This window comes from Coffea eugenioides, chromosome 9 (genome assembly GCF_003713205.1).
Source record: "Coffea eugenioides isolate CCC68of chromosome 9, Ceug_1.0, whole genome shotgun sequence".
Lineage (NCBI taxonomy): Eukaryota > Viridiplantae > Streptophyta > Magnoliopsida > Gentianales > Rubiaceae > Coffea > Coffea eugenioides.
In genome coordinates this window covers 11,690,780-11,702,603 of record NC_040043.1, presented here as the reverse complement: position 1 = coordinate 11,702,603, position 11,824 = coordinate 11,690,780, and the positions used below count along the sequence as shown (strand labels likewise).

General features: G+C 34.8%; 2 protein-coding genes across 2 annotated transcripts; both read left to right on the top strand.

The window, feature by feature from the left end:
• Window positions 1-682: 682 nt before the first annotated feature.
• Window positions 683-1,864, top strand: LOC113783777 (protein EXORDIUM-like). Its single transcript, XM_027329986.1, has one exon. The coding sequence runs from the start codon at window positions 774-776 to the stop codon at window positions 1,740-1,742; it is 969 nt and encodes a 322-aa protein (XP_027185787.1). The 5' UTR covers window positions 683-773; the 3' UTR covers window positions 1,743-1,864.
• Window positions 1,865-6,757: 4,893 nt separating this feature from the next.
• LOC113783287 (F-box protein SKIP19-like) lies at window positions 6,758-10,656 on the top strand. The gene is made up of 3 exons (XM_027329379.1): window positions 6,758-7,270; window positions 9,808-10,441; window positions 10,629-10,656. The coding sequence occupies exons 1-2, from the start codon at window positions 6,888-6,890 to the stop codon at window positions 10,433-10,435; spliced, it is 1,011 nt and encodes a 336-aa protein (XP_027185180.1). The 5' UTR covers window positions 6,758-6,887; the 3' UTR covers window positions 10,436-10,441; window positions 10,629-10,656.
• Window positions 10,657-11,824: the final 1,168 nt, after the last annotated feature.

The following is an 11,824-nucleotide window of genomic DNA, read 5'->3' as shown; positions in this document are numbered from 1 at the left end:
GTAGAATCATCCTGGCAACTCTATTCTTCTCCTTCTTTCTCTCAAAATTTCTTTACTCCTCTCTGTTGCATTTACACAACGTTTGCTAGTTCTGATCCTTCTTGTTTATAACAAGAAGACGGATTGTTTAATCTTAAGAAAACATTTTAACTTCTTGAAATAATTTCTTAAAGCAACGTTATTAAGCATGACTCAAACTTCCTTGTCTGCAATTTTGTTAGCATTGTTTGAATTATTTTTTCAACACCATTAACCTTACTGTGCAGTTGCCACCCTCATCCGGCTGGACTAGGAAGTTCCATTCCATTCAATACTTACTTTTGCACTGTGCAAGAAGTAACCAACTCAATAGTCATAACCAACGGAGCTGGATTTTTGGAACTTTTTGACTTTAGGCTGCCCGTCCAGCAATGCTCATCAATTGTGCACTGGCTGGAAAGCACCTCAATTGCCATAAAATTCTATCCAAGGGGTCAATGCCCACTTGGGAACTAAGGCCAGTTAAGATATACAGCAAGAAACACCAACGCGTTATCTAGTTGGCACATTGCTCATCCAAGTCAAGTGCCTAACTTGATCCATTTTCTTCTTCTAGGAACCTTCTTGTCTCATCCCCTAACTTCTAACTATATAAAGGCCTTCCAAGTTCTAATGCCTTTCACTCTAAGCCAAACCTCACAAATTACTTTAGGATATCATCTTGAATTCTTCTTTATCCATCTTTTTCTTTATTACTACCAATATCTTCCATCATTCTTCAAGATTAAACCATAATGGCCTTAACTATTCCAATGAAGATCACAATGCATATGTTACTTTTTGCATTTTTCCTCACTTTTGCATCTGCAGGGAGGATGCTTAGTAAGTCAGGCCAAGAACAAGATCTCATGGTTTTCAAATACCACAATGGTCCTCTTCTCACAGGAAAGATCTCAATCAACCTCATTTGGTATGGAAAATTCAGTCCCTCTCAAAAGGCCATCATTGCTGATTTCATCACCTCATTATCCTCCTCTACGCATTCCTCCCAAGTCATCCAACCATCGGTCGCCACGTGGTGGAAGAACATTGAGAAATACTACACCTCAATCAAATCCAAGAAACCCTCCACTCTCCAACTCTGTTCGGGCCACCAAATTTTGGATGAAAATTACTCCTTAGGCAAATCCCTCAAAATGCAACAAATTGAACAATTGGCAGCAACGGGTGATCAAATGAACGCCATCAACATAGTCTTGACTTCATCTGACGTGGCAGTTGAAGGATTCTGCTCGAGCAAATGTGGGACCCACGGTTCTCTCCGATCGAAAACCGCTACAGTTAGAGGCAAAAGCCCAAAGTTTGCTTACATTTGGGTTGGGAATTCTGAGACCCAATGCCCTGGTCAATGTGCCTGGCCATTCCACCAGCCGACTTATGGACCACAGAGCCCACCTTTGGTTGCACCCAACAATGATGTGGGCTTGGATGGGATGATCATCAATTTGGCTAGTCTATTGGCCGGCACTGTCACCAACCCCTTTGGAAATGGGTATTTTCAGGGTCCAGCTGATGCTCCGCTTGAGGCGGCCGCCGCATGTCCCGGAATTTATGGCAAAGGAGCCTATCCGGGCTACGCAGGGGAGTTGAAGGTTGATGCTACAACTGGTGCTAGCTATAATGCACATGGGAGCGATGCGCGCAAGTATCTACTTCCAGCGATCTATGATCCCTTAACTTCCATTTGTTCCACTTTGGTTTGAAGACTGAAGAAAAAAAGAAGATAAATGTAGCCTATGGGAAAAAAAATGTAGTCCATTAGAGATTTTGGTGTATAGATGCTGTAGATTACATTGATTCATTCATTCATTCGTTAACGTTGAAACAGTAGAAATAATACTACTTTATTATATATTTTGTCCACTTCCTTTTGCCTTCTAATCTGCTAAATCACACTCCTAGATAACTTCGTAATGACTTGTTTGGAGCAAAAACATACTTTTTTTTCAGTAAGTGAATAGATTTTGAATTGATGATCACCTATTTACGTTACACTCCTTCTCATCTTATTATCCAACCCAGCCTCAAGAAAAAAAAACTATTTTAGTTCTTGAAAAAATAGTAAAAAATGATGTGTAAATAGGATTACATATTTCTAAAATGACACGAATGAAAAAAATGCTTTTTTGGACGCTTTATATTTTTTTTATGGTGCATTAGAATTTAGAACAAAGCTCCTTCTACCTATACCGCAGTTGAAGCACCTAAAGGAGAATTTGGTGTCTTTCCGGATAGTAATGGAAGCAGTCGTCCCTACAATGCCATCTCTATCGATCCTTATAGGTCACTTCTCTATTAAAATATGAAAAAAAAAACTCTTCCAGTGCTTTGAACACCAAGTCAGTCTTCATGAATGTATTCTGTCAGTTCTTCAAATAAATCTAATACAAAAGAAAAAAAAAAAAGCAAAAACCCATGTCTCCAACTTAAGGAAATAAAGAATGCAAAAATAGAAAAAAAAACTAAGCAAATAAAGAAAAATGTTAAAAGAGATTGCTTCTATGGGATAAACGAATCTAATCAAATCAAACACCCTAATGTTCAAACTTGTTTGATTATTTTAACAAATTTGAAATTTTATTTAAATTTTATTTATTTATTTGCTGAATCGAATTTGAATGAACTTTTTATTGAATTTAAAAGTTACCGAATATAAAATATTGTTCAAACTTAATTTAATTAGTTGACAAACCAAGATCAATTAACCTCTTACCAAACCAGATTGAATTCGAATATCGAGTAGTTTAGTTCATATTTTAATCCTAATTGCTCCTCCACCTCTCCCTCTCTTTTTTCATTTCAGTTGTCTATAAAATGCAAATGGTCTTCCTCTGCGGCAATGTGCTAAGCCTTTCCCGGCATCTACCCCTCAAGTCAACTGAATGTAACCTAGGGAATTTCACATATATTATAGGGTAAACGGGCCTTTAAAATATACACTTGTTCGGCAAAAGTTTTGTCACTATGGTCAGATCGACTAGTCATACTTCCTCATCATGGCTCCCTCCCAACCCCAAACCGCCCCCAATTTTTATTGTTTTTCGTTTTTCTTTGAAAGGAATCAATTTTTTTTTTCGGAAAAGAAGGAATCAAGTTTCTAATTTCCTAGTGGAGTGTCAAAAGTTAATTCGATATGGTTTCCTTATTAAGGGTCGACCATATATAAAAGGTACAATTTCACATAAATCCACCGAATTTTACGACAATTTCATTGACCTCCCTTCAAAATTATGAGATTCAATCTTATAGATCCGTATCCGCTGAAATCATATCAACTTCAACCTCCAAAAGCAAAACAATAAAGATGCATATCCACTTCAATTCCAAAAATGACTTCGCATCAATAGGAGCAATATTTCACAGCAAGCAGTAGTATCATATTTAGCAAAGTTTGATTCCAAGAAATTAGTTATGGCCTGCACAAGATGCCACGCTTTTTTTATGCTATAAGGGTCCTCTTGTTACATGATCTTGAACCTTAGAGTGGCAATTCATTGATGTAGAATTATTAGCAATTAGCTCAGATCAAGCCCTAAAAAATTTTCTGGTCTTACAATAATTGCTGGTCTGATTTGATTGTCCTGCATGATTATCTTGATATGTGTTGGCATCTTTAACCTATCCATAAGCATTTTCTGGTCCATGTATGGTCATGACAATTTTTCTTGACGTAAATTATTTTTTGTTATTCTTGCAGCTTTTGACATAATTTTCTGGGATGCACGAAATATAAACATTTTCCTTTTTGAAGATCTACTGTCTAGCATTTATGGTTGAAAGGCTAGGAGGGAGAATGACTGATTTTTGGCAGCTAAGCTAAAGAAGAATCCAGTTCTCGTAGGATTGCAAGGTTTCTATACGCTGAGAACTAAGATATGATTAAAGAGGAGGGTTTGGATAGGGATGGTCTTTTTTTGGGTAAAAAGGATACTTACATTCCAATATGTGCATATATGCACTAATGGCTGTAAGTACATTAAACATGATACATATATATTAATTTGAAAATCAACTGATACAGTATATTAGAAAGATAGAATTATAGTTTTGGTCCTCAATATTTGACTGGTGTGCTATATTGGTTCTTAATGTTCTTCTTAAGTAAATCTAGTCCTTAAAGTTTTTAATTTTAGGCATCTTTAAAGCAACAAATGGAAATATGAGAATGAATTTGCTCCTTTGATCTCTAATATTTTGATTTTGAATCATTATATTCTCCTAAATTTCGAACAGTAACATTAAAGGTTTTAGAATGAAATGAGATGTAAATTAGAAAGAAATTGTATTAGATGAGTAATAAGAATTTAGATTAAATTTATGTTTCTTCTTTTTTTTCTTAGTTAATTTAGTCGTGTCACTAAAATACAATTAAGTAAATTAAGTGATAAAGATAAAGAGTTAATCGTAGGTCTATTTATTCACTCTAGAATTTAGTGTCAGTGATTTGCTTAGATAGTGTTTGTTTGCCAGAAAAAAGGAAGGAAAGTGATGAAAATAACTTTTGCTGCAAGTTTTGAATGTTTGTTTGTCAAGAAACTTATAGGACCATCACATAAATTTTTTCCATAACCGCTCATTTTCTTATCTAAATTTTTTCAACTAAATAGATTTCTTTTACAACTCCTTTTGTCTAAACTACTTCCTCCATTCTAAGCTTCTACATAAATTAGAATATCTTAGAATTTACAATTCAAACAACCAACTTGAGTTACACATTTTATTCTTATTTTATTTTGACAATTAATGAGTTAGTATTTTATTGAATTTATATGATGTTAGTATTTTTTTTCTTTTACATTTATATGACATTAGTATTAGGGAAAATCGTTTAAAACGTCCATCACATTTTGTAAAATGACTTTTTTCGTCTCTCACTTTTAAAAGTGTAATTTTACGTCTCTTACAAATTCATATTGGTCAAATTTGATACCTACTTAGGTTTCCGACTAGTTTTTGGTTCGAATCCATCACATACTTTGCACGTGATCATTTTTTAAGGGTAAAATTGTCAAATTAATTTTACACAATTCGATCCATAGTCCCTTATATTTCACAAAATGAATTTTTTCATCCCTCATATTTCACAAAATGAATTTTTTTATCCCTCACATTTTACAAAATGAATTTTTTCATCCCTCATTGATCATGTGTATGAATAGTTTTTTTCAAAATCTATATATGTATGTATTTAATTTCATTTGAACAATACAAATAGCACGTGTACGACTACCATTAGCCTATTTAAACGAAATCAAATAATTTCGACATTGTCGAGTGTTTATATCGAATTAAATTTGGATAAAAAAATAATCAAAGAAAAAGTATGATAAAAAGAAGTAAGTGATTGGCACTTTCAAATTTTAAAACAATCACAAAATAAATAATTCAATTGTTGGTCTTAAAGGTGGCGAGTAAAAATGTCAAATTTAAATTGCAATTCATTAGCATGACTATAGAATTCGAATTAGGGCCCATTAATTGGATGGCCTTATTATACAACTCAATAAATAAATTATTGCTAAAAGAGAAAAGGCCACAAATATTGAACAAATTCACATGGTGAAATCAAATAAATATATTCATGGGTTTAAAATAAAATTATTAGTTTTAAACTCATGTATATATCTATTGAATAGCATGTATATAATTACAATTAACCTGTTTGGATGAAATCAAATAGAGATATATTACATGTTATTCGTATTATTCAAGTGAAATTAAATAGATATATACGTGAATTAAAAAAAAACTGTTCATACACATAGTCAATGAGGGATAAAAAATTTTCATTTTATAAAATATGAGAAATGAAAAAATTCATTTTGTACAATGTGAGGGACGAAAAAATTCATTTTGCGAAATGTGAGGGATTATGGATCAAATTATAAAATTTGATTTGACAATTTTGCCCCTAAAAAATAATCACGTGCAAGGCACGTGATGAATTCCGACTAAAAACTAGTTGAAAACTTAGGTAGGGACCAAATTTGATCAATGTAAATTTGTAAGGGACGTAAAATTATACTTTTAAAAGTGATTGACGAAAAAAGTTATTTTACAAAATGTGAAGGATGTTTTGAATGATTTTCCCTTAGTATTATATATGTGTGTGTGTGAACTTATTATTAAAGAATGTGATTAATTTTCAGGTAAACAACTCTTCCAATATGCAAAATGTTATAATTATTACATGTTTTTACATATATTACTTATAAACACAAAAAATGAAGAATTTCAATATTGAATATTGTGTTTTAGCCAACTTTAATCTAACTTTGATGTATTGACAAAAAAAAATCACCATGTGTGCATGAGGCCGGCTGAGACGGTGGGATGGTTTCATCCCACATCGAGAGTGTGTGAGGTAGTGCCCTTAGACTTAAGGTCCACAGGAGTACCTTCCTGTCACCAATTAGTTGGATGGGTGTTTCTTGTGGGTTCCCTTTAGGTTCAATCCTCAGAGTGTTTTAGCCAATTTTAATCTAACTTGTGTGTAACTTTGATGTATTGACAAAAAAAAAATAAAAAAAAAAGAATATGCTAGCCAATTTTTTTGGGACTTTCACACTAAACCAACACAAGAATTTATATTTTCTTGTATCATTTTCTTATTAACCAAACACACGTAAAAAAATTAATTTCCTTTTTGTTTATTTCATTTCATTTTACTTTTTCCACGACGCACTTTCTTGCGCGTCTTCCCCCCGTCAAACAAACAGTGCCTTAGTTTAGCAATGCTACTTCACACTCCTACAGTACCAAAACCAGAAGACCCTGACTCCATCCGTCAATGCGAAAAGTTTCCCACCATTTCCTGAATTTCTACTCGGGACGCTGAAACCCTAAAAATGATAGGAAGAAAGAAAAATCTCAAAATCAAACAAGTATGGCGAAGAAAAGGTTCATCAGCATCCACTTCAGTATCGCCCCCGCCTCCCCCGCCGCCGTGGACAGAGCTGCCACGGGACATAACGGCCAACATATTGCAGAGACTGTCGGTAGTCGATATACTGGAGAGTGCACAGAAAGTGTGTACGACCTGGCGCAGTGTTTGCCTTGATCCTGCCATGTGGCGAGTGATTGACATGTATGATTGTGCGGATTACGAGGATGAGCCTTACGATATGGAAATCATGGTCCAGCACGCTGTGGATCGGAGCCAGGGCCAGTTGGTTGATATCAGCATTGGGTCTATTGGTACTGATGAATTGCTTGAGTATATTGCTGAAAGGTAGATTTGTTGATGAAACTTGAATTTTCATTTGTATTTAGATTTGTATCTGAATTTATGTGCAGGATTATGAGTTTGTTGCACTTTGGTTTAGTTTAACTTAATTAGCTTTATGCAAATTAGGGTTATTTTTGAATATTTAGGGAGGTTAGAGTAAGGATAAAGGTAATCATTCTAGGGAAAAATTGGTGAAAATGGTGCTCCAAGGCTTAATTTGTAAAGAAGGTGTAATTTGGGTCCGTTTATTATGAAGTGCACTGATGCTGAGTTTTGTATAAAATGTAAATTACTTTGTATATATTCAGCAATATATTTCTACAGAAATATATGCTTGAATGTAAATTGTGCTGCAAAGTTTAAAATTGCGGCTTCTTTGCAAATTAAGTTTTGAGGCACAGAATTTTTGAAAAGTTTCGCTTTGAGTAATTGAGGAGGATTCTTTGTGGTACACTGGCCAGTGATAATGTACCACATCAGCATTTTGTTTTGTCTGTCCCATGGTAATTGTGATTCATTGAGTGTGCGCAATTTTTGTGTATCATTGCACTAATCAATTGATAAGCATTTAAAAATGGTACCATAACTTCGGGAGTATGAGGTGAAATGGAGCAATGGGCTTGTTTTGTGGTCCATTAGCAGTGCGTACTTTGTATTGTGCATGACCTGGATTGAGATGTTGTCTATGTTCTATGATATATGAAGCACTCTTGGAGTCATGAGCTGTCATTCTGAATCTTGTTCTTGATGCTTAGTGCTAGTCCCTTTGTCCCTTTGTTAGCAAAGTTACTTCAAATAGTGGTGCCGGCATTAGAGGAGGAAGAAGAAGAAAAGGATAGAGAGAAAAAACTGTGTGTTTTGGGATATTTTGATGTGTGTATTTTAAAAAGTTGGGGTGTTTTTAGAGGGTTCCTGTAGACAAAGCTGTAAAAAAGCTTGTCTATTGAAAACACCCTAAAAACAGGGGTCCCAAACAGAGCCGTTATTTTCTTTAATATTGTTTTGTCCTTTTAATTTAAATTGCAATTGGATTAGTTCTTTTTAACACATCTTCAAAATGGAATGGTTACGTTTTCTTTTCATTTTTTCCCCTACACGTTTGTAGTGTGTTCTTGAGATTAATACTGTTTCCTGGTACTTGGATGCCTAGATGAAATCTCTCCTTGCTGACCGTTCTCTCTCTACTTTGTTGATGAGGCTTAAAACCTTGAGCTTTTGCCTTGATTTTGTTTCTGTTAGTCTTGTAGGTTATGGTCAGTATGCCTAGTTTATTGACAGTTATACGGTTGACTCTATGGTGATTTTGATGATGATTGGTTATATTATTGCACTGTTGGTGGTAAATCTTGTTTGGTGAGATTGTGGAACATAATAAGTATCCCTGTCTATGGGCAAAAGCTGTTCTGACTTTCACAGGCATAACTCTTTGATTTCCCCCTGTGTCATGTATAGGAGCCAAAGAGTTGTGACTTAATTCTTCAATGGTAGACAGCATTTGTTGCTGGCGTTCTCAGAAAGGGAGTTTATCCCATACCTGTTCAATGTCTTGATTTGGTGGTTGATTTAGATTAACCTTGCATATCCTTGGATGGAGAAGTGAACCCAATTGTCTGTAGTGTTGGTTGTCATCCAGGAAGAACAAACCATTTTATAAAGGCTCGCCTGTAAATCACTTTATGAGGTTTGGCATCTTTGGAATTATACTTTTGTGCCTTTCAAAAACAGAGTTACATCCGCTGTCTGCCTATGTTTTATAATTTAGATGAAGTAATTCTTTTCTGATATGACTACTTCTGCTAGCTTTAAAAAAATTAAAAATGAAGAAGAAGAAAAGGACCTCTGCTTCCCCACTGATTTGCTCCAAAATATTTCTCATATGGGTTATTTAGATTCCAAGAAGACTTCATGCTAATCTATGATGCTAAACTTGAAGGTGAGTTACTTTATTTTCAAAAAACGAACAGGTGGTTTCTGTAATTATGAATAAGGTAGTCTAATTGACCTCTGTATAGGTTGTCCTTTGAGGAATCAACAATCATGATCATGTATAAGTAATTGCAATTGATTTCTCTAGTTGTCAAAGTATATCTACAATGTCCTTTTTCTTTTTTATTTTTTTCCCTGCATGGTCTATTTGCAATTTCAAGCTGCAATGTAAAGTTCTTGTCATGTTATAGTTAGCTTTACAGATTATATTCTTTTGGTAGTACCGTTCTTTTCTTTTTTTTCTTTGTCTAAATTCTTTATACAACTTTTTGCATTTTCTCCGTTTGTAGTAACTTTATTTTCTTTTATCCGGCATAATACCGAGATTGCACATGCGGCCTTATGTTGTTTTGGAGTATGTCTGGTTTTAACTGAAGAATCACAATATAATTATCAATTTCCTATGCCCATTAATATATTTCTTGGGGCCTTGCTTGCCACCAAGCCCTGAACCATGTAAAAGTTTGCTTACCATGAATGTTGTCCTATGCAAATTTGTAAATGGAACCAATTTAATGTCTTGCCTTTGTTTTGTCTTTGCAACTTTTATACAGGTCAGGCAAGCTTAAGCGCCTTCGGCTTGCATTTTGTGATAGTATAAGTGGTGAAGGTTTGACAGAAGCTGTTAAAAGATTACCTTTGTTGGAGGAGCTGCACCTTTTCTTTATCTCCATGCCCAGTGAAGCCCTTGAAATAGTTGGCTGCTCTTGCCCTTTGTTAAAGTCATTTACAATAAACAGGAGAAGCAATGAACTGCCACATCAAGAATGTGATAAGGAGGCAGCTGCTATTGCAAAAACCATGCCAGGATTACACCACCTTCATCTCTTGGGAAATAAGATGACAAATGAAGGCTTGAAAGCTATTCTTGATAACTGTGCAAAACTGGAATCACTAGATCTCCGGAAATGTTATTATGTTAACCTGGATGGTGATCTAGGAAAACGATGCTCTCAAGAAATTACACATCTGAGGCTCCCTAATGACTCCACGGCAGATTATGAGTTTGATGAAGAACTTGATGACTGTGAAGGACTTCATTACTCTGATTCATTTGATGTCTACTCCTCTGGGATTTCTGACTTTGATGTTTCTGACTATGATTTTTATTTTGATGATTTTGAGGACTTCACTCTCTGGGACATGGATTCTGACTATGCAGCTTTCCTTGGGCTCTGTTGATAGATGGTAAGAATAGCTATATTTTGGACTCTTCATTTTATAACCTCGTGCACATTTTTGTCATGGCCACTATTTTAGTCTCTTGGTAGATTATTCTCTTTATGCACTTGTTTGCAAAGTGTAGAAGGAATCATCCTTTTGTACACTATCAGCCAAGCAGCATCACTTGTGGTTGTTATTTGGTGCTTTGTAGGTCCCTATTAGCTGCATCTATCATGCATTTGATGCTAGTCCATCCACTGGAGCAGCTGCAGGAAATTTCGATTGAAAGGGCTCTAGCCTTTTCTGTTCTTTGCAAATTGTTTCTGTTTGGTGCTCTGCGGCCAGGAGCATTTTGGACTCCAAAATTCCCTTACTGCGGGGTAGACCTTCAGGACACCAGCCCATGGCTTTGCATATATGTACTTTCTTCCTAATCCCTGTGCGTGGGTATTTAAGCTTGTTTTAATACCGTCTTGTGGCTATTGTTAAATTTGCACCTTATGGAGACGGCAATACCCTGTCTCTCTTTTTTACATAATGTGCCCATCCTTTGAAATTTTACTTCTAATATTTTCCATGGACGGAATAGTTTCCATGGACGGAATTACAATTTTTTGTTTTGTCTACGGGTTGCCCAACGGGTACTTGATAAGAGGAGCTTTACGTGTTAAGATTTTTGGTAAAGTTAAATCATGGATATATCGATATACACAGGGTAATAAACGTGACCGTATGTGATCCATAGGGGCAATAAATTTGTGTACATTGAGGAGCAAATTCACAATACCATCGAGTATCCGTTGGATTTTTTTTTTTTTTTTTAATTTATCATCGGCATACAAAGTCATGCATTGCCTCTTTAATCCTCCAACTAAGGGAACAAGCCATTTTTGGAAGCAAAATCAATAAAAATTGATACTTGTAGGTGTGGCTGTCAAAATAGATGAATTGGGTGTTAGGTATAAATGGATTAACCTTATTATATCTATTAAGTAAATAGGTTCAAATGGGTTGGGTGTCATATGGGTGTAAGTCGCCCAATTATCCTTTTATTAACTCTTCTAACTTTTTTAGTTAGATTATCTCATCACTTTTTACTGATACAAATAATGGCACAGAGGACCTTTAACTAATAAAAGCACAGTTATTAAATCCGGCTCAAGAAGTAACTCGACGAGGGAGGTGGATCAACGACAGTTCAACCATTGGGTGAGTGGTACTAGTTGAACTTGTACCATTCAATATATTTAAATATTATATTTTTTATATTTTTTATATAAAGCATATGATATAAATTGTAATAAACAATGTCATAGTAAATGCTCATTTAATTTAGTTCGCTGTAGAATAAGTAATTCATATAAAAATTAATAAAACATAAATTTATTAGTAATCCACCAAACTTCA